The 22,149-nt window shown below is 50.4% G+C and overlaps 2 protein-coding genes across 6 annotated transcripts in view; one reads left to right on the forward strand and one right to left on the reverse strand.

Annotated features, from left to right (window-relative positions):
- The first annotated feature begins 291 nt into the window (after positions 1–291).
- FICD (FIC domain protein adenylyltransferase) lies at positions 292–7,514 on the forward strand. 3 transcript variants are annotated; one of them, XM_082230231.1, is made up of 3 exons: positions 292–392; positions 3,398–3,754; positions 5,273–7,514. In XM_082230231.1, the coding sequence occupies exons 2-3, from the start codon at positions 3,448–3,450 to the stop codon at positions 6,352–6,354; spliced, it is 1,389 nt and encodes a 462-aa protein (XP_082086357.1). In that variant the 5' UTR covers positions 292–392; positions 3,398–3,447; the 3' UTR covers positions 6,355–7,514. The 3 variants fall into 3 exon arrangements, with proteins under 3 accessions (XP_082086357.1, XP_082086359.1, XP_082086358.1); XM_082230233.1 differs by lacking the exon at positions 292–392 and adding an exon at positions 668–724; XM_082230232.1 differs by lacking the exon at positions 292–392 and adding an exon at positions 2,776–3,185.
- A 3,829-nt stretch (positions 7,515–11,343) lies between these two features.
- Positions 11,344–22,149, reverse strand: part of LOC309536067 (polyamine-transporting ATPase 13A2-like) — a 42,535-nt gene continuing 31,729 nt past the window's right edge. For all 3 annotated transcript variants that reach the window (XM_082229832.1, XM_082229831.1, XM_082229833.1), the window contains exons 20-29: positions 21,944–22,068; positions 21,659–21,816; positions 21,087–21,200; positions 19,208–19,287; positions 18,669–18,821; positions 17,176–17,272; positions 16,293–16,516; positions 15,913–16,064; positions 14,659–14,831; positions 11,344–12,790 (exon numbers count right to left, since the gene is read on the reverse strand). In XM_082229832.1, coding sequence (XP_082085958.1) covers positions 12,611–12,790; positions 14,659–14,831; positions 15,913–16,064; positions 16,293–16,516; positions 17,176–17,272; positions 18,669–18,821; positions 19,208–19,287; positions 21,087–21,200; positions 21,659–21,816; positions 21,944–22,068 — 1,456 coding nt within the window. In that variant the 3' untranslated portion in view covers positions 11,344–12,610. The remainder of the gene's footprint in view (positions 12,791–14,658; positions 14,832–15,912; positions 16,065–16,292; positions 16,517–17,175; positions 17,273–18,668; positions 18,822–19,207; positions 19,288–21,086; positions 21,201–21,658; positions 21,817–21,943; positions 22,069–22,149) is intronic.

Genomic DNA, 22,149 nt, shown 5'->3' on the forward strand with positions numbered 1-22,149 from the left:
TGCCCAGGCAACCAGGCCGCCATCTTCCCCGGGCGCTTCCTGTCCCCGCCCTCGAAACCTCTCCATTGGCCAAACCCGTCTTTCTGGACGGACGGAGACTTGGACCAATCGCAGCCGTCCACGAACACGGAGCTTCTCATTCCTCCTTGCCCGCCCTCTCCAGCGGAGGGAAGGTTGGCGGGGCGGGATAGCCAATGGAAGAAGAGCCGATGAGCTGAAGGCCTTGTCCGCGGAGGCGGGACAGAGGGAGAAGGGCGTGCGCAGGGGCCAATAAGAGAGGAGGGAGGAGGCTAAGGGACGGCCTGGCCTTCCAATGGGCGGAGACGAAGTAAAGGAACTGGAGGTTGGATTGGAGGGAGAGGAAGCGATGCGCCAGGGACGACAGGAGGGAGGTAGGAGGCGGGGGGTGGCTTTGGGGGAGGGGGGGCTTTTGGGGGGAAGAGTATTTGGGGTTTTAGGGGGAAGGGGTCGAAATGTGGGAAGGGGATTTGAGGAAGGGGGTTAAAATAGTTATTTAAAAAAATATGGGGGTGAGCAGTGGGGCTGCCCCTGTTTGTGTGTCGGGGAGGGAGGGGGAAAGTGGGGCAGACTTGGGGGTCAGGAAAGGGAAGAGAGTGTTGTGTGGGGCGAATCGGTCTCGTTTGAGGGGAAGAGGGGCAGGAGGGAGGGGGCCTCGGGCTTCGCTGGTGGTCGGGGGGGGGGTCCCCCATTCGTTTGGGAGAAGGTAAAGTGGGGCGTGTTGGAGGGAAAGCTAGGGAGGGAGCAGAACTGGGAGAATGAATTTTTTTTTTGGGGGGGGTGCCAGGCTGGGTCTTGGTTGAGAAGGTCAAAAGAGGGAAGAGTACTGTATATTTTTTGGGGGTGTGTGTGTGTCTCTAGTGGTGGGTAAGTAGGTGGGTGAAGTTGGTGGAGAAGGGGAAGGTTGGACGTGAAGAGAAGAGAGAGATCAGGCCATCTCTCATGGATGCTTCAGCTGCAGTTCCTGCACTGGAGAGGGTTGGACTAGATGACCCTCGCGATCCCTCACAACTCTAATAATAATAATAATTTTTATTTATACCCCGCCCTCCCCAGCCAAGACCGGGCTCAGGGCAGCTAACAAGCAATAATAAAAACAAGTTGAATGAATACAACTTAAAAACTAGATTAAAATACAACATTAAAATATTTAAATATTTAAATGCAGCCTCATCACAGGAGGAGAAAGGAAAAAGAAACAGTCCTATGATTCGGTAGTGGCAGTAGGGAGATCGAGGGTGGTTCTTGGTGGCTCTGCCCTAGCTTGATGTTCACGGTTGGTTGGATGGATAAGTGTGTTTGGTATTTGGTTTTTTTTAACTGAACACTTTATAAATTTGCCACTGGGCTGGTTTGCATACTGAGCCTTCAGACTTCCTGCCTGCAGAGAAACAGAATGGCTTCCAGGTGAGCAGGCTCAGGTGCTGTTCAGGTGGGCAAGTAAACTGTACAACTTCTGTGGGTTTGCTCGCCAAGCTAAGTTAAGGCTGACCTGTCACAAGCAGGGACAGCTGGCATTGGACGGCCTCTAGAGGCGAAGACCTGTTTTGCATGTTTAGGTATGAAGGTCCTGAAGTGGTAGACTGGACTGTACCACTTTGGTTGGTTCATTTTAAAATGCTCCCCTGTCTAAAGAGCTCTGTGCCAGATGATCGTAGTCATCTAGTCCAAACCCCTGCAATGCAGGAATCTCAATCTAAAGCATCCACAACAGATGGCCATCCACACTCTGCTTAAAAATCTCCAAATAAGGAGAGTCCACCATGTCTCGTGGGAGTCTATTTCCCTGTCGAACAGTTCTTATAACCATAAAGTTCTGTATATTCTTAGATGTTTGTAACTGAGAATTGTAGAGTTGGAAGGGGTCCCAGGGGTCATCTAGTTCAACTTGAATCCATTGTTTTGGGTTTTACCCTCCAGAGCAGGAGAAAACAAGCTTGCCCCATCTTCATGTGACAGACCTTTAGATACCTGAAGATGGCTATCATATGTCCTCTCAGTCTCATCTTCTCCAGGCTAAACATACCCAAGGCCGCGGGATCACATTCACCCAGTGCTTTACCAACTGCACTGGCTGCCGGTGGAGTGCAGGGTCAGGTTTAAGGTGCTGGTTTTGACCTTTAAAGCCCTATGCGGCCTAGGACCCACGTACCTACGGGACCGCCTCTCCTGGTATGCCCCGTGGAGGACCTTAAGGTCCGCAAATGACAACATTTTGGAGGTCCCAAGTCGCAAGGTGGTTAGATTGGTCTCAACTAGGCCAGGGCCTTTCCAGTACTGGCCCCGACTTGGTGGAACGCTCTGTCACAAGAGACTAGGGCCCTGTGGGACTTGACATCTTTCCGCAGGGCCTGCAAGACAGAGCTGTTCCGCCTGGCCTTTGTTTGGACTTGGTCTGACCCTTATGTTTCCCTCCCCTTATGGTTTTGATTTATGGGCTACTTTTAAAATGAGGCTGCATTTTAACCTGTATTTTAAATTGGTCCCCCCCCCATTATGTTTTTACTGTAATTTTACTGGTGTTAGCTGCCCTGAGCCCAGCTCTGGCCAGGGAGGGCAGGGTATTAATAAATTATCATCATCATCATCTTTATTATTAACTGTTCCTCATAAGGCTTGGTTTCCAGACCCTTGACCATCTTGGTCATCCTCCTCTGCAGATTTTCCAGCTTGTCAGTATACTTCTTATATTGTGGCGCCCAGAACTTGACACAGTACCCCAGGTGTGGTACAATCCATTCTACCACCTCATTATTGTTCATGGGTAGGCCTACTCTAAAAGTGCCATGAACATTGGACACTACAGCCTAAGAAAATGGGAAAAGGGGGATTCGAATGGCTGGACAAGACAGGTGGCGATTGCTTTTAAATTGTAATTTGCCTAGCAGGTTGTAGAATCATAGAATTGTAGAGTTGGAAAGAATCAATCTAAGTGACTTCCAATCAGGTTTAAAAACATTCAAAAATGTTTTTTAAAAACCGAAAACAAATGGCAACAACCACAGACTCCACAGAAAACAGAGAAAAACAAGCAATCGCTCAAAATAACACTAATGAAGCTATGACACAGTAGGATCATATTCAGTCAAATATCAGGGAGAGGAGAAATGTTTTAACCTGGTCCGTGTTGGTGTCAGGCAAGCTTCACTTTGGAGAGGGTTCCACAGGTGAGGACCCACATCCAAAAAGGTCCTCTTCCTTTTTTATTTCCTCTGAGCCTCTTTCTGAGGGAAAACTCAGGGAAAGGTCTCTGGGGGATGATCTTGGGGTGTGAATAGAGTCATGCTGAAGGATGGTATTTGGGTTCAGAGAGAAAGAGGGTAGCAAGAGGGCCACCCGCATGATGCTTCTTTGGCAACTTACCTATTTCCATTCCTAGGTGAGGCCCGCAAGAGAAGGAATGTGCCTCTTGCCCTTCCCTGAGGCCAGATGAACCTTGTATCGATGGCAGCTGTGGTGGCAGTGGCAGAGCCAGAGCTGAAATGGGTGTCCCTGTGGCTCCGTGTCCGCTGGGCAGCGGTGCTGGTGGTCCTGCTGGCTGCACTCCTCATGTTGCTGCTCCCGTTGACATCCGTGGAAGACCAGTACCATGCCTTTTACAAGAGCTTGTCTTTGCTGAAGAGCAAGCTGGGATTGGGCTACACAGGGATCACCACGTACACAGGGCAGACGACGGACCTCAGCGTGACCTCAGGTGGATTGCAGCTGCTGGTGTTGAAGCCCAAAGCCTCCCAAGGTATGGAAGGGGGAAGGGGAGTTTCTAGGCTCCAATAAATCTCTGTGTTGATAGCAGTTCAAGTCCACACAACAGGGTGAGCTGCTGTTGGTCTGTCCCGGCTCCTGCCAACCTAGCAGTTCAAAAGCATACCAGCGCAAGTAGATAAATAGGCACCGCTGCAGCGGGAAGGTAAACAGTGTTTCCATGCGCTCTGGTTTCCGTCATGGAGTCCCGTTGCACCAGAAGCGGTTTAGTCCTGCTGGCCACATGACCCAGGAAGCTGTCTGGACAAACGCCGACTCCCTCGGCCTGAAAGCAAAATGAGTGCCACAACCCCATAGGCACCTTTGACTGGACCTAACCATCCAGGGGTCCTTTACCTTTTTTTTAACCTTACTAATTACTATTATTATTATTATTATTACAATTATTTTATTAATCACCTCCTAAACTGCTACAGTGGAACCTCAGTTGTTGAATGCCTCCATAGTTGAGAATTTCGGCTTTCAAACGCCGAAAACCTGGAAGTAACTGTTCCGGTTTTCGAACGATTTTCGGAAGCTGAACGTGCTGCGTGGCTTCCATTTTGAGTTGCCCTATTGTATTGAGGGTTCCGTATTGAGTTTTCGGTTTTTGAACGTTTCGGAAGTCGGTCTTCTGGAACGGATTACATTCGAAAACTGAGGTTCCACTGTATCTCAAGGTGATTTATATATAAAATAAGTAAGAACAGTTTAAAAACAATGCATTTCAAATAAGACTCAAGGCAACAAATGGACATTCATGGTAAAGACCCCTTTATCCAGCTGGGACAAAAATGCCTTTCAACTCTTTCTGGAGCAGGTGCCTGTCATATCTCAACAGGAATGCTGTTCTACAGATCAGGGGCCACCACACTAAAGGTCCTGTGGAGTGGGCTTCTGAGTTCTTAGGAACTTGCAGAAGAAACACTCTCACAGTGATCTACTGGGTGTGTACGGGATAAGTAACCTGGTCCCGAGCTATATAGGGACTTAAAACAGCACCTTGAACTTGTCCTAGAAGCAAATTGACAGCCAGTGCAAATCCCACAAGCAAGGTGGTTTATTTGTAATATTCTGTGGTATATTTCTATCCCTGTATTTGATATTTGAAAAGCAATAGCTCATGCGTTAATAGTATAGTGCAACTTCAAAATACAATTTCGCCCCACAGAGGTTAAGGAAGTTGGAGTGAGTTGAAAAAGAGTACATCAGATGCTAAGACAAGAACGCTCTTGCAATAATCCAAGAATCAAACATCACATAAAGAACAGCAGTTCCAGCATCCATACTTCCATACAAAAAGAGCTGAGTCTTTGAATAACCAGGTAGACAGGAGGGTAATGTAGCAGGCTGGAATTCCTTTATCACAGCTCTCATCATCCTTAACTGTTGGCCATTCTGGCTGGCAGCGATAGGAGCTGGAGGAAAACAGCAGCTGCAAGAGCCATGGGTACCCCACCTCTGCTCCATAGCACACCTTTCTGCAATGCTAACCCTGGTTGCTTTGTTTCAGAGGTCAGGTTAGAAGCCAGAGCAGCCCTGAACCAGGCCCTGGAGATGAAGAGGCAAGGTAAACGGGAGAAAGCTCACAAGCTTTTCTTGCACGCCCTCAAGATGGACCCTGATTACGTTGATGCCTTGACCGAGTTTGGCCTCTTCTCTGAAGAAGAGAAGGACATAATTCAGGCTGACTACTTGTATTCCAAAGCCCTGACCATCTCCCCCCGTAACGAGAAGGCTCTGATCAATCGCGACCGGACTTTGCCCCTCGTTGAAGAGATTGACCAGAGGTACTTCAGCATCATTGACAGCAAAGTCCAAAAGGTCATGTCCATCCCGAAAGGCAGCTCGGCTCTCCGCAGGGTGATGGAAGAGTCTTACTACCACCACATCTACCACACGGTGGCCATCGAAGGGAACACCTTGACGCTTTCTGAAATACGGCACATCATCGAGACGCGGTACGCCGTTCCCGGCAAGAGTCTGGTGGAGCAGAACGAGGTCATCGGCATGCATGCCGCCATGAAGTACGTCAACACCACACTGGTGTCCAGAATTGGGTCTGTGACCCTCACGGACATCTTGGAGATTCACAGGAGAGTGCTTGGCTATGTGGACCCAGTAGAGGCTGGGAGGTTTCGGACTACCCAGGTCTTTGTAGGGCACCACATCCCCCCGCACCCTTGCGACGTCGAAAAGCAAGTGCTTGAGTTTGTACAGTGGATCAACTCCGAAGACGCCATGAGCCTGCACCCGGTTGAATTTGCCGCCTTGGCTCATTACAAACTGGTCTACATCCACCCCTTCGTAGACGGCAACGGCAGGACTTCCCGCCTCTTGATGAACCTCATTCTCATGCAGGCAGGCTACCCGCCCATCACCATCCGCAAGGAACAGCGGGCGGAGTACTACCACGTCTTGGAAGTGGCCAACGAAGGCGACGTCAGGCCCTTCATCCGTTTCATTGCCAAATGCACCGAGACCACTTTGGACATGCTGCTCATAGCCACAACTGAGTATTCCGTTGGGTTGCCCGAAGCACATGGCAGCACCACGGTTTGCAAGCAGACCATCCCCGTCAAAACCCGAACATGAATGCCAGTGCCGGGGTCGGAACCCGCTTGGCATTATCAAACACATGACTACTGGCACTTTCTTTTAAGCATTTCATTTATTTAAATAAGTTTTAAGTTAAATCTGGGGAGGGGGGCAAGAATATTTCAATATTTATTATTCCCGAGATATATATATTTTTCAGTTTCACCGGCTTTATTATGGAGAGGGGAGCAGGGCAGCGCCCTGAGGTGGATTCAGCCAAGGACATCTTTGCAAATTGACATCGCTGTGTTTAAGGGAAACTGTTCTGCAATGGACTTCTCAGCCAGCGCTCATTGGACAAGAAAAACCTGTTGTTTGTTTGCCTAGGACATTCTGGCTGAGGGGTCCCTTCCAACAAAGCAGTTCAGTTTGGCTTGAAGGCATGGTGATGCCCAAATTCAGTGGCGGAGTGGGGGCTGCATTTGATTGAATTCACCCCAGGCTGTATTTCAGATCAGGGAGTGGCTAACCAGTGGTCTCTAGGTGTTGTTAGACTCCAACTCCCATCAGCTCCAGCCAGGACATCCCATGGCCAGGAACGATGGGAGCTGTAGTTGACCCACAGAGCCACAGGTTAGCTACCTCTGCTTTTGACTGCCTTTTGCTTTACCCCATTTTTGTGTCAGTTTGTATTCCAAACCTGAAACCCAACATATTTCCTCTTTACCCCGTAACTGTGGGACCTAAGTTGTTCTTTCTTCATAACACAGGCTTGCCTATTTAGCCTTCCCTGCCCTTCAAAAATTGGGGGGGGGGGGAATACAACACTCCTGTGAGACATTTTGATTGGGGCACTGAAAGGATACCACAAGTAATTCTGCCAGTGCTGGAGCCTGTTTGGAAAACACAATTTGATGATGCAGCAGGGAAAACATGGGATATGTGGGGGATAAGGAAGGTTTGTTGTTCAAAAGGTGGACCCCCTGTGTACATACATGTACATGTATGTAAGAGCCCTGCTTTGGTACTGTTCACTTGTACAGAGTTGATTTCATGACCTGGCGCATATCCACTATTTTTTTAAAAAAGGTATCTAAAGAAAATTTGAACAGATAACAGATCTGTTATCACCCCTTTTTGATAGCACTTTACAAATTCACTTGACTTGCCAATAAAGAAATGGTGCTAAGCATTGCACCCGATTTGCGAAAGACAAATTTGTCCATGAGTGATATGGCTAATATCCAGCACTTAGACATACATGCAGTATTAGCGGCAGAAGAGTGGAGTCTGAAAGCGTTTGCCCTTTTCTCCATCTCACACCTCATTCTCTGCTCCTCTATCTACTGTCCTAGTCTTCCCACTGAAAAACGTGATCATACAAAGCACTACGAAATAAATGTATTAGAATTGAATGGATCAAATTTAAGAAATCAAATTTAAGAACTATACTGGGGATGCAGGTGGCGTGGTGGGTTAAACCACAGAGCCTAGGACTTGCCGATAGAAGGTCGGTGGTTCGAATCCCCGTGACGGGGTGAGGTCCCTTTGCTCAGTCCCTGCTCCTGCCAACCTAGCAGTTCGAAAGCACATCAAAGTGCAAGTAGATAAATAGGTACCACTCTGGCGGGAAGGTAAATGGCGTTTCCGTGCGCTGCTCTGGTTTGCCAGAAGTGGCTTAGTCATGGTGGCCACATGACCCGGAAGCTGTACGCCGGCTCCCTCGGCCAATAAAGTGAGATGAGCGCTGCAACCCCAGTCGGCCACGACTGGACCTAATGGTCAAGGGTCCCTTTACCTTTTACCTTACCAGCCTGAGGTCTGCCAGATGTTTTAGGCTGCAACTTTAATTCCAGAACTCTTAAATGCAATAAGGTTGATAAAACTTTTAATAACAAATATGAACTATACTATGCTTGGATAGGCTTGCTGAAATAAGGTTTTCAGCAGACACAACTTCTGGCTGGCTGGGGCTGATGGAAGTTGTAGTGCAGAACATCTGGAGGGCCCTACATTGGCAAGAGCTGCTATATGGCATTGTGAATTAAGCATTCTCTGTTGCACAACTCTTTTTGAATAGTACTGGAGTGCTATGCACTATGGCAAAGATGGGCAGAAGGAAGATTGAGATCTGGTAGAGCTCTGGCTGTTCTGCAGATGGGCAAGGTCTCTGTCTTCCAATAATAGGGACAATGATTTTTGCACCAAAATAAGGCTTCTGAAATTAAGAAAACTAATAGTGAACTGTTCAGTTCAGTTCTAGTACTAAAAATGAATTCTTTATTTCAAATTGTGCTCAGTTGCATTGTTCTAACTGTATGACTTTTGCACCTGGTTCTGGTTCGATCTTGGAGCCCTAGTTTTAAAAAAATCAAATCTGAAGTCTGCCCATGCCTGCACTATGGTATCTGGTTTTACACAAAGCACTGTGTGACTGTAGCTGAGAGTACGATCCTAATCACATTTATGGAGGTTGCCTCATTGACTTCAGTGGGCTTATGCAACAGTAAGCATGCAAAGATGTGAATTAGGGAGGAATCTTCAGTTGTGCAGAGTCTCCAAAAAAAACAAGGCAGTTAAAGAATTGAAGTTCCATTTATAAGGGGGCCTGCCTTTTATAACCCCCCCTGAGGAGTGTTTTCTGTTGATGGTGGGGGCATGAGTACTACCAGAGAACAAGAGTAGGCGAATTTGAAAGACCTAGCATACACACACACAGTTGAATGGATGAAAATTCTACACTTTGGCTATCTGTTAAGATAAAGATGAGAGATAAGGAGATACACTTCAATAATTCTTGACAGTGATTAACCAGGCTGAGGTGCAGAAGTTGTCGTCAGAACCTGGCCTTGAGAGACTTGCAGCCTGCTCTCACATATATTTCAGAGTCAATTCCACTGCTTTTAAGGGATTTTATGCTCAAGAGCTGAAGATCCCGGCCTTAAGAATCAAGTTGCCTTCCTTTACCTCCATAAGAGATTCCATTTAGGGGTAATTAGCCACTGACATACATAACGTGAAAATCATGACCCGCAAGTCAGGAGAAAGCAACATTCTGGAAAACACTTAGAACGTGAAATTGTGACCCACAGGTTTAGGAGGACGTGAAATTATGAAAAAACATGTGAAATCACTTCTGGGTGTTTTTAACTTTTTTTCTGGGCCTCTGTTTTCTTTTACAATGCTGTCTGTTGCATTTAGGCTGCTTCCCATTCTTTTTAAGTGGACAGGAGCGGGTGGCTGGTACTTAAATGAGGCAAGCCAGGCAAATATGGAGGAGGGTGGCCCCTGTTGCATTTACACACATTCTCCTTTTTTTTTACCCTATCCTTGTTTTGGGCACGACCAGCCCTTCCACACGAGGCAGCAAATTCCGAGGGGCGGAAATTGACTCAAAATGTGTGTCACCTGCCCTGCCCTGCAGACCCTAAGCTCCCTTGCTGCCCGCAGGGTGTAATGTAGGACCCCATTTAGTCACGATTTTGTGCAGAACGGGGAATGCAACATCCCAGGGATGTCCAACAGGTCGATTGCGATCTACTGGTAGATCCCCTTCATTTTGGTAGACCACAGTCGATCTCTGGCTCCCTTTTCTCTGCGTTGGTAAATCGGACTCCTGTCCCACCCTCCATTGTTTGAACTCAGGAAGGGAAGACGGACCTCCCTCTGTGTGGCTGTTTTCATCCATAGCGATGTTTTTGTGAATGACTTAACCCCAACTTCCCTTGCCTTCCTTCCCCCTCAAAAACGGAAGTCCCCTCCCCCAAAAAGGCCTGCTCCTTAACCACCCCAAAAAACAGGGCTTTCATCCTCCCAAAAAAGCTCAACAAATTTGAGCTGCTGAATCCCTAAAAAAAGGGGGTAGATCACTGCCAGATTTTAGTTCTGAAAGTAGATCGCAGTCTCTTGGGAGTTGGCCACCCCTGTAACATCTTGTCCTTTGCCTCTGGCGGCAAAATGTCTTGGGCCGCTCTTCGTTGTGGGAGCACAGGGTGGGGTGGTGGGCTGTCCTTGCCTCAGCTCACCGTTCTGCCTGGACACTGAGGTCCAGCACTGAGGGCCTTCTGGTGGTTCCCTCGCTATGAGAAGCCGAGTTACAGAGAACCAGGCAGAGGACCTTCTCGGTAGTGGCGCCCGCCCTGTGGAACACCCTACCACCAGATGTCAAAGAGAAAAATAACTACCAAACTTTTAGAAGACATCTGAAGGCAGCCCTGTTTAGGGAAGCTTTTAATGTTTAATAGGTTATTGTATTTTAGTGTTTTGTTGGAAGCCGCCCAGAGTGGCTGGGGAAACCCAGCCAGATGGGCGGGGTATAAATATTATTATTATTATTATTATTATTATTATTATTATTATTATTATTATTATTATTATTCCCTTTCTGGTACATGCCTGTCCTTGATTTGCAGCTGCCTGAGACACCACCACAGAACCTGAGCCAAACCCCCCAGTGCCTCTGTCCCTCAGCCACTTCCACACGGCAAGCAATTCTGTCTTACACCCTTCTTTCCAGGGCTCCGTTTTGAATACCGTGCTGTTACAACTTCACCCTGCCACGACATCACCCCTTCCTCCTATCCTCTTGTTCCTTGGAGGGGGCGGAAATCATAACACTCTGATTTTCAAAATGGGAGACCCTCCAGGAAGGCACAAGAGAGCCAGGATGAGAGCCCAAGGGCAGGTGGGTGTGATGGCAGCTTCTAATCAACCTCCAGCTGCCGCCCATCTCAGGTGCTTCGCTGAAGCAAACCGTTTCGCTTTGCTTTGTGGGTGTACCATCCGGAGGGAGGCAGAGACCTGGCTGAGCCCAACAGAGCAACTTTTTCCTTCCTCAATTCTTTGCCTCTAGAGCTGGGTTTTCTTTTCGCAGTTTTATAGCCAAATTTAGCTTTCTTCTCCACTGCACCGCTGCTTTCAAGCATTGTGGGTGCAGCTGCACGTCTTATGTTTTTCCCAAGGGTGGCTCTAAGCTATTAGCTTCCCTCTGAAAGTCTGTGAACTAATCACAAAGCAGGATGAGTATCTTTTAAAGGAAGAACAGAATTGCCCAGAAAATATCATCTGTTTATTGTGAGACTCGTTCATAACCGTACAGAACTGGGTTCTCTCACTCTCAGCACATCCATCCTTTCAAGTAACCTTTTTCATTTTTCTTGCGGAGTGGGTGATCTTGGGGTAAGGATGGGGGAGATAGCCCTATTGCAAATCACACACACACACACACACACACAGCCCAGATGAGCTTTCTCATTTTGAGGCTGGTGCAGATTGCTACAATTTCCAGTAATTCTGGCATGGAGGAGGGACACATGACAGCGTCCAAATCACAGGGGGCTCCATTCTCCTTGCAACTCTGTCCACAGGAAATACGGACACTTGGGCAAGTACAGGCGGCACCATTGCTCTCCTTTCAACAGAGGAAATGGGACCAGCACATCTGGGCCAATCAAAGAGGGAAAGAACTACCTGATTCCTAACACCCCACCCACCCCCTCCACAGGAAGATGCTCCAGGGCACTAGTGGGGGTCTCAATGCGTCAAGATGGACCAGTGGCATAGTGTTTGGTTTCTGGCACCCGGGGCGGTCTGTGTACACCGGATGGGCAGGGGGCACATGCGTGCCAGGCGAAGGGGCAACCCAGCCCTCACCACCCACGCCGCTGGAGTGACCCCACCTCTACTGGGGCAAAGCAGAGCCACGCTGAGCTGTCTGCCCACCTGGCTGATGCAGGACGGCTGGCCTGGGCTGGGGTCGCCTGGTTTGCGCCCCCACAAAAGTTGTACCAGTCAAGGCCTCCTCTTTGGAATTCTTCCAGAGCTGTAAGGAACCTCAGCCGGAATCCAGTTGCCAACCAGGCTCAAAAACAAAGCCCAGAATGGCTGGCAGGAAACACGCCGGTCCCCTCATGGCAATGTGGCATAGCCTGCCCCCATCTCGCGCCAGGAGACGGACCAAGCCAAATCTAGCCCATCTGCAAGCTTTCAACTCAGGTGAGGTACAACTCTTCCCACTCCCAGACAGGTCTCAGATTTTAGAGCTGATGGCTGGCAAGGGGGGGGGCACTTCTCTTTCTATGGAGGGGCACCTGACCGACTCCTGCCTCCACCTTGGCAGCAGGTAACACAAGGACTTTAAATGGAGGAGTGTGGAGTGTCGTTTCCGGGGTCTTTTGCCAAGCGGGCAGCAGCGGAATGAAGGACAGTGTAGTGACCAGTGGAAATAAATAAAATGGTCCCGTACCAAGGGAAAGCGCAGAAGAGGCGCCTCCGTCTTTCATGTCCACACAGGCATGTGTGTCTGCGCCCAGCGTCACCTCAGGACAGGGGTGATTTGGGTGGCAGCGGCGGTGGCAAAGATGGGTTCGTGGAGCGGAGGCCACAAGGGCTGCTGCTGGCTCAGCTCCTTCTCCAGCCGTTTGAAGAGCTTCTTTGGCGACTTTTTCCCACACAGGTTCCGGAGGCCGTTGAGAAGCCCGTAGTCCAGGCAGGTCTGGAGAGGGCGGAAGAGAGAGAGAGAGAGAGACCCTGAGAGGCTGGCCGCCCTGCCATGCCCACTGCACCCAACAGCAGCTCCCACCACAGAGGCTTCTCTGGCGAGGCTGCAAGGCAGCAGCTCCCTCTCTGTGGCCTGCTCCCAACCTGGCACACAGGGGTAGACTGCCCCTTAACATGCAGGTTCAAGGATCATGGTTATTAGCTGCAGGTGGGCCCTTCCTCTCAGATTTGCCTAACCCTTTTTAGAAAGCCAACTTTCATCAGGAGCCGTCGCTTGTCATCTGAAGGACCAGGTGTGCAGCCTGGGAGTCATTCTGGACTTACAGCTGTCCATGGAGGCACAGGTCAGTTCTGTGTCCAGGGCAGCTGTTTACCAGCTCCATCTGGTACGCAGGCTGAGACCCTATCTGCCCGCGGACTGTCTCGCCTGAGTGGTGCATGCTCTAGTTATCTCCCGCTTGGACTACTGCAATGCGCTCTACGTGGGGCCACCTTTGAAGGTGACCCAGAAACTACAACTAATCCAGAATGCGGCAGCTAGACTGGTGACTGGGAGCGGCCGCAGAGACCACGTAACACCGGTCTTGAAAGACCTACATTGGCTCCCAGTACGTTTCCGAGCACAATTCAAAGTGTTGGTGCTGACCTTTAAAGCCCTAAACGGCCTCGGTCCAGTATACCTGAAGGAGCGTCTCCACCCCAATCATTCTGCCCGGACGCTGAGGTCCAGCTCCGAGGGCCTTCTGGCGGTTCCCTCACTGCGAGAAGCCAAGTTACAGGAAACCAGGCAGAGGGCCTTCTCGGTAGTGGCGCCCGCCCTGTGGAACGCCCTCCCATCAGATGTCAAAGAGAAAAATAACTACCAGACTTTTAGAAGACATCTGAAGGCAGCCCTCTTTAGGGAAGCTTTTAATGTTTAATAGGTTATTGTATTTTAGTGTTTTGTTGGAAGCCACCCAGAGTGGCTGGGGAAACCCAGCCAGATGGGCGGGGTATAAATTATTGTTGTTGTTGTTATCTGAGGTGCTTCTCTCCCATCCCAGAGAGGTTCAGAGGGTGGCAACAAGAGAACAGGCCTTTTCTGTGGTGGCTCCCTGACTGTGGAATGCTCTCCCTAGAGAGGCCCGCCTAGCGCCATCACTACATGTCTTCAGGTGCCAGGCAAAAACATTCCTCTTCACCCAGGCCTATGGCTATTAAATAATCTATGGCCTGTGAAAGTGTGCGGGAGAAGACAGTTATTATGGTGATTATTTTACTATGAGGCTATCTGTCATTATGGGGGGTTTTTTACGTTTCTATCACTGAGGTTCTGTAATGTGTTTTTTAAATGTTAACCCTGATAAAGTATATCAATTGAATAAATTAACAACAACATGGCTCCTCTGCCTTACTGTTCCCTGACTGCCAATGGTTACACTCACTCTGGCAATTCCCTCACTGCGAGTAGCCAAGTTACAGGCAACCAGGCAGAGGGCCTTCTCAGCAGTGGTGCCCGCCCTGTGGAACGCCCTCCCACCAGATGTCAAGGAATTAAACAACTATCTGACTTTTAGGAGACATCTGAAGGCAGCCCTGTTTAGGGAAGCTTTTAATGACTGGTGTTTTAATGTATTTTTAATGTTTGTTGGAAGCCACTCAGAGTGGCTGGGGAAACCCAGCCAGATGGGCGGGGTATAAATAATAATTTGTAGTTGTTGTTGTTATTCAAGTGTTTAGGGAAGGAGAGCAGGAGGAGGAAAAGGAAGAGGAGCAAACTCCCTTCTCCCTGTTCCTCCCCCCTCCATCCTTTTCTCAGACACCATGTCCCTGGCCTCCCTCTTGGCCATGACTTGTAACTCTCTCCCCCTGCCCACCCAGTACCTCCAGCATGAAGGCTGTGAAGAAGTGGAGAGCAGCCATCCCCAGGAGAGCGAGCTTGAAGTTCAGGTCATCGATGGCCTTCAGTTTCAAGAGGTATCTCATGAAGCCCAGCGGGTAAAGGGTTAACCAGATCATGAGGCCGAAAAGGATGATTAAGGCTATCAAGAACACCACTGCGGGGCGGAGGGGAACAAGGAGAAAGTATTGAGAGGCACGGGAAAGGATGAGCACTTACAACATGCTGGGAGGCAGGCAGGCAGACACATATGCCGCAAGTCTAACTGGATGGCTCAGTTGGTAAAAGCGCGAGACTCTTAAATCTCAGGCTCAGGGTTCGAGCCCCATGTTGGGCAAAAGATTTCTGCATTGCAGAGGCTTGGACTAGATGTCTCTCGTGGTCCCTCCCGACTCTACAATTCTATGACTCTTAAGGTAGAGCTTTCCAAGTGGGTGATCCACTTTTTAGACATTTCGCGAGACAGCAGTTCCCTTTTGCTAGCCAACTGGAGGTTAAGCTACCGCCTTCCCAACCCTGGGGAGCGTTCGTGTGACACACCTACACACTAACATGTCACGAGGCTCCGTTCTAAGGCTGACGATGTAAAAATGGGCACTTTCAAGAGCATGAGCCCCTTGTGGGTCTCCCCCTTCCACAAGCCACAGACAGCCCATAGGTGTATTCCAACCCCTCCAGCTCAGACAATCAGGGCCAAGAAGATGCCCCTGCTGCACCCACGCCTCTGGCAGGGAAGGTGCTTGTGTTTGGTGCTCTCTTCTGCTTGCAATGGTTTTTACCTTTTTTTAAAAAAAATTAAACCGATTACTCTGGTTTTGTAGCTGGGCATATTACAGTATATTGTTCTAACTGTGACCTTAGAGCATAGCTGTCGTTTCCCTTTTTTTAAGGGAAATTCCCTTATTCCAAATAGGATTCCTCGAAAGAAAAGGGAAAAGTTGACAGCTATGCCTTAGAGTGAAGGCTAGGTAACAGATTTTGTGAGGGAAATAATAAAAATAAATAAAAGTACCAGCGTCAGAATGGGCATGAGCTGGGCAGCTTCTGCAAATGGAAGCGAAGGTCAGTGAAAAGCCTCAAGGCATAGGGAAGCTGGCAAGAGTCAATGGCTGTTTGGGGAAGCCCAAACAGGAAGAGAAAGAGAGTGGGGGATGGACTGAGATTCACTTCTCCCTTAGGCTTAGCAGAGAAGATGGAGGACGGTGTCAAGGAAGCTCTTGGGGAGGGGGCAGACTCACCGTTCGTGTAGAGGGGCTTGCGGAAGGGCTGCCCTTTGGACATGGCTACTGCCAGGATGAGGTACTGGAACCCGGAAATGCAGAAGACGACGGTGTTTTCGTAATTCGGGAGGTTCTGAGGGGCTGCCACCGTACTGTTCAATGGGACATACCTGGGGCAGAGGTAGGAGGGGCAGATGTTGGTGACACACAGAGACTCAACCACGCATCCCTGGGCCCTGATGGCCGGAGAAAAGGGGTCCTCTTTGTCCAGCAGGTTGGAACTGGCAGGGTAGCCAAATCAAATTGGAAAATGCCAGCCTGAGAGCTTGCCATGGCCAACACCACCTCCTCCTCAACTTCCCATCATGCTGATTTCACCCCCTGTGCCCATTGCTCACCACAGCTGAGAGACAGTGATGTAGTAGCTGGTGACCTGGATGGCAATGAAGAGGCTGGTCTGGAGGGCGAGGCTGCTCAGGACGATGATGTTGATGAGGGCTCCTTGCGGGCGCTTGGGGCCCAGGTCCTTCGCCGGCGCCGTCCTGCCCATCAGAGCAGCCACCGTGGTGGTGATGATCAGGTCAAAGAACAAAAACTGCAGATCGCTCAGATTGGTGTTGATCTGGGTTGGGGTGGGAAGACGATCAATGTGCCCGCTTTCAAGAAACAGAGCCTCCACAGTTCAGGAGCAGTCTACCTTTAACTCTGCCACCTACACACCCCTCCCATTTGAGATTACAGCGGCACAGTATGAGCCTCTCCTGAAGACAGGAAAACGGGCTGGACAGGTCAGAGCTTTTGCGCTGCAATTGCTATGCACATCCTAACCTGTGGGACTCATTGCCACGGGATGCTCGTGTGGCCTAATAGCATGCACAGGTTTATGCAAAAGATTAGAAGCAGTTGGAGAGGAGGACGGGCCTCCCCACCACAAAAGGGAGAAGAACTTGAGGAAATAATCAACTGTGATCATATGAGCAAGTATTTAGTATTCTGAATCCAGAGGGACCTATCAAATACAGGATCCCATTTGTCTTGAAGTCCACCGTGCTGTCTTTGGCATATGGGCCTATAACTGTGCAAACATCTCTCACTGATGGCTGCAAAATACAGTGCTCTGGAGTCCCCTCAAACTTGCAAATGCACAATAGTGGAACTTCAATAGAACCACCAGCATCCATGTCTTGACCCTCAAGGTGCTGACAGCAGCAATGAGCATGGAAACAAGAGAGCAGGAAGGAAACTCAAGGCAAAAGCTTTTCTTTTTCACACAATCCTTACCGTGTAGAGCAGGAGCACAGAGACAAACTGCACCAGGCTGTAGAGTGCCATGTATTTGAAGACCGCAAAGGAGGTGACCAGAGAACATCTCCCTTCCCTAAAGGGCCAAGATTGCCAGGAAAAATTAACGTCGGGGAATGTGTCAGGGTGGGGAAGACCCAGTGAAACTTAAGAAACGTTGCTCATCCACAATCTACACTGGGATCACTCCAAAGTAAGCACAACTAGGCATCAGAAACAGTTTGGTGTTTTTTCCCCCCTAAAAGAAAAGAACATTTTAACGTGCCCTGTTGTGGCTTCAGCTTCTTTCCCTGCCTGCATTTCCTTAAAGGTAAAGGGATCAGACCCCTGACCATTAGGTCCAGTCGTGGCCGACTCTGGTGTTGCGGCGCTCATCTCGCTTTATTGGCCGAGGGAGCTTCCAGGTCATGTGGCCAGCATGACTAAGCCGCTTCTGGTGAACCAGAGCAGCGTACGGAAGCGCCGTTTACCTTCCCGCCGGAGCGGTACCTATTTATCTACTTGCACTTGACGTGCTTTCGAACTGCTAGGTTGGCAGGAGCAGGGACCGAGCAACGGGAGCTCACCCCGTCGCCGGGATTTGAACCGCCACCTTCTGACCGGCAAGTCCTAGGCTCTGTGGTTTAAACCACAGGGCCACCTTACTTAGATATAATGGGTGCCCCCCCAATACTGAATGCACATCAATTCTAATGAGATCCCACACAAACCAGGGGCCCAAAACTTGGGACACCCACCCTGAGGTTTCTTTTTTGTTTTAAGGAGGTAGTGATGCACGTGGGCAGGAAGACTCGGAAGGGTTTGCTTCTGTAAGGGACAAACTTTTCCCTTTCTGCCAACTGCTGTTCTTACAAGGTATTTTCATCAAAATTTACCATAGTGGCTAGCATGTGTGAAGTCCATGCCACTAAGTTCACAACTTTTTTTTTTTAAGGGAAGTAACTGATTTTCCAAAAGCACCTCTCTTGCTCTTTAAGGTAAAGGTAAAGGACCCCTGACAGTTAAGTGCAGTCGCGAACCACTCTGGGGTTGCGGCGCTCATCTGGCTTTATTGGCCGAGGGAATCGACGTTTGTCCGCAGACGTTTGTCCGCCAACATGACTAAGCCGCTTCTCGCAAAAACTTAGCAGTGCACAGAAACGCCATTTACCCTCCCGCTGGAGTGGTACCTATTTATCTACTTGCACTTTGACGTGCTTTCGAACTGCTAGGTGGACAGGAGCTGGGACTGAGCAATGGGCGCTCACCCAGTTGCAGGGATTCGAACCGCTGACCTTCTGATCAGCAAGCCCCAGGCTCAGTGGTTTAGACCACAGCGCCACCCACATTCCCTGCTCTTTTAGAGGAGCCTCCAAAAAGATTTCTAGTTCCAATTAAAGAGGAGGAGCTACATTTTTTGAGACGATGGTGGGAAAGAGGATCATCTACTACAAGCTCAGCGTCCCAGAAAGGTCGATTCTCCCCAGACCTACCGGATGGCGATGGGGACACACTCGATGTTGGCTATCTTGGAACTGAATGGCGACGCCACGGAGGCTTCTGCTTCGGAGAGCGAGATGCCCACATCGGCTGCCTTCAGAGCTCCACAGTCGTTGGCACCATCCCCACACATCCCCACGCAGTAGCTGTGAACCGAAACATGGGAGAGGAGAGTTGGAGCCTCATTTCCCCACTTCCACCAGGGGCCAACACGCTGGAAGGCCCTGGTGTCAATTCTGCCCAACACCCCCTACCCCCCACCAAACCCACCCCCTTCTCTCCAACTTTATCAACGAGGAAAGCCAAAGTGTCTGGAGCAATGGCAGCCCCGCAGCCATAGTTCAAGGTTCTTCCCTCTGCCCGTAAGGATTTCCATTGCTTTCGCCCACAGAAGTGAGAAAGCCATCTCTTCCTGCGGTTCTGGAACAAATCCCTCGCCCATCACACGCCTTTGCGACTCCCCCCACAATATCCCAGCAGTGGGGTGGGGGTGGGCAGTGGAGCGCCCCCCCTAAAAATGCCAGAGACTTACTTCAGGTCTCGCAAGTTCTGAACCAGGAGAGTTTTCTGGTCGGGCGACATCCGGGCAAAAATGGTGGCCCGGACCAGTATCTGCAGAAGGCAGAGAGAGAAGAAGAAGAGTTTGGATTTGGTATCCCGCTTTATCACTTCCCGAAGGAGTCTCAAAGCGGCTAACAATCTCCTTTCCCTTCCTCCACCACAACAAACACTCTGTGAGTGGGGCTGAGAGACTTCAAAGAAGTGTGACTAGCCCAAGGTCACCCAGCAGCTGCATGTGGAGGAGCGGGGAAGCGAACCCGGTTCACCAGATTACGAGTCCACCGCTCTTAACCACTACACCACACTGGCTCTCTAGAATCCGTTTCAGAGCTGCCACTGCCTTGAGAATCACAATACGTCCAAGGCAGCTCACACAAGGTGACTTAGTGGGGTGGCAGGGCCTCCTCCGAGGAACGGCGGCAGCAGCGGAGGTCTGCAGCTCTTGGGATTTGTGTGCAAAAGTTCCTTGGCAACACCTGCAGGTGAGGCTGGGAAATTCCCCTCCCTACTGGGGAGATGCTGAACCAGGGTTGGGGAACCTGAAACCCTCCACAAGATGCTGACTACAGTTTCCATCATCCTTGACCACTGGATGGGCTGGCAGAGGCTGATGGGAGCCGGAGGCTAGAAAGACGTGGAATAAGGCACCTCCCTTGTTTCCTGGGATAGGGGGCGCTTGTGGCACAAAGCATCGACCATCTTTAATTGACACGAGTGGATTTCTGGCCAATTTTGTTTAATGCCCCTCTCCTCCTCCCCAGCCAAGGGAAAGCTCTGGGGCATCTGACTTTGGGGAGCCATGTGACTCCTTGCAGCAGCATTGCACGTGATGCCACGTAAGAGTCGGGTGAATGTAGCACCCTTTAACGTCCCTGCGAACATTCATCAGCTCTAAGAGGTGCGCAAGAAGCCAATCAATCACCTTACTGACGAATAATCATCAATAATAGCAAGCAATCGTGCCAGCTTTGAAGAGACGCCCCCATGAGGTGCAGAATTTTTGAATGGCTCCCGCTGTCATGGCTCTTGGTGGGGAAGAGGAGGGGTCTTCACCTCCTCCTGCTACCGGACCCTTTTCCACTGGAGATTGTCCCCGGGGGCTTCTGCAGGGCAGCCCCCTCCTCCCTCCCTCAAAAGACAGCATCGACTCTAGAAGGACATGTCAGGGGGGAAACAAGCCAGCAGCTTCCATTCTGATGCCGTCAGTCAGATCTTTGAGGGCTTGCACAGGAACAAAGAAAGCTGCCTTATACCACATCAGACCACTGGGTCCATCTGGCTCAATGCTGCCTACACTGACCGGCAGTGGCTCCCTCCAGGGTTTTAGGCAGGGGTCCCTCCCAGCCAGTGATGCGTGGGCATTGGACTAGGGGGACTAAGCTAGCCCCCTTAATGTTCCCAATAAATTAGAGTATTAAAGTATTAAAGCCTGGTGCCTCCTTCCCAAAGCCGGGAAGCTTCTGCCCAGCTTAGGGAGGGAGCAGCAATGCTTTGATGGGGTCCCTAGCTTAGGGGGGGAGGCCTGATGCTAGCATGTGGGATATCATGCACACACCCCAATTGCCTTCACAAAAATTTCACTGCACCCCACTGCTCCCAGCCCTACATGGAGACGCTAGTTGGAAATTGAACACGAGACCTTCTGGATGCAAAGCAGGTGCTCTAACCACTGAGCGATGCAGTCTTTTCCCTACAGACTTGCATCTGTTCAGCGCATCTGGGGACTGTGAGCAGAGAAAGCCCTTTGCCAGAGGATGGGGTGAGGTTTGGGGGGATGGACAGCTGGGCAGAAGCAGCAACAGCAGTAAGCTCTGTCTCTCATCCTGCACGGCTCCTGCATCCAGCATTACCTTTGGCAGGAGGTCTGGAAAGTGATCGCAAAGCACCGCGAATGATTGCCCATTGACGGCCAAGTGGTACGGGTGCTGCTGCTCCAGGAAGTAGCTCTCCCGTTGGTACGAACCCTGCAAAAACCCAGCAGTTGACATTCAGGCCTCTTCCCAATGCCCCTACCTTCCCAAGCCTTGCCCCAGTGCCTGGGCCGGTCTCAAGGCCACGCAGGAATGTGATGGAAAGGTTGCAGCTGGCACAGAGAGGGAGGAGGTGGGCACAGCGACCCCACTGACTGTAAGATGCACAGCAGGCCAGCAACCAGGAAGGGAGCAAAGTGGAGCGAGGTCTCTCTAAGGAAAACTGGCATCACCTGCCCCATAGCTGGTCACATTCAGGTCTTTTCATGGACAGGGGCAGCCCAGGGTGACCACATTGGGCAAGATGCCCCAGGAGTCTTTAAGGTGGCATTCCCCACCTCTTCTCCTCCCAAATCCTAGAAGCGGCAAGGCGTGCCACCTCCCTGGAAGCCACGAGGGCACTTGATGTGCCAGGCTGCCCACAGAGGAAGTTTGGGTAGGGAAGGACTTGCATCGGGCTGCTCCAGGTGATGCTCGGAAGGGACGAATCTGAGGGCAGCTGGCTCATCCCGGCCGCGAGGAGGGGCGGCGTGGACGAAGAGAACTCGCTCCTTGGCATTCACCATCCGGCAGCTCCTGGCCACATTCACAGCAGTCAGTATGTTGTCTCCTGGTGGGGAGAAGGAGAGAGGGAGAGGAACAGGAACAGAGGTGCTGGGCTTCACCACACCTAGATGGCAACAAACGCGAAACACAGAAAGAAGCGGGCATCCCCTGTCCTCCTCCCTGTCTGATACCTGTGACCATCACGGTTCGGATGTCTGCGTTGTGCAGTAAGTGGATCACTGGAGCAGTCTCGGGCTTAAGAACGTTCTTCATCACCAGGAACCCCAGGAAGACCATCCCGCTCTCCACATCGTCCCTGCCGGCCCAAGGAGAAACCCCCGTTATCAGTGGGCCTCTGGGCAGAGCAGGGGAGCCCAGGCCGGAGAGGAAGCCGCTG

This window comes from Podarcis vaucheri (genome assembly GCF_965113315.1).
Source record: "Podarcis vaucheri genome assembly, chromosome: 7".
Lineage (NCBI taxonomy): Eukaryota > Metazoa > Chordata > Lepidosauria > Squamata > Lacertidae > Podarcis > Podarcis vaucheri.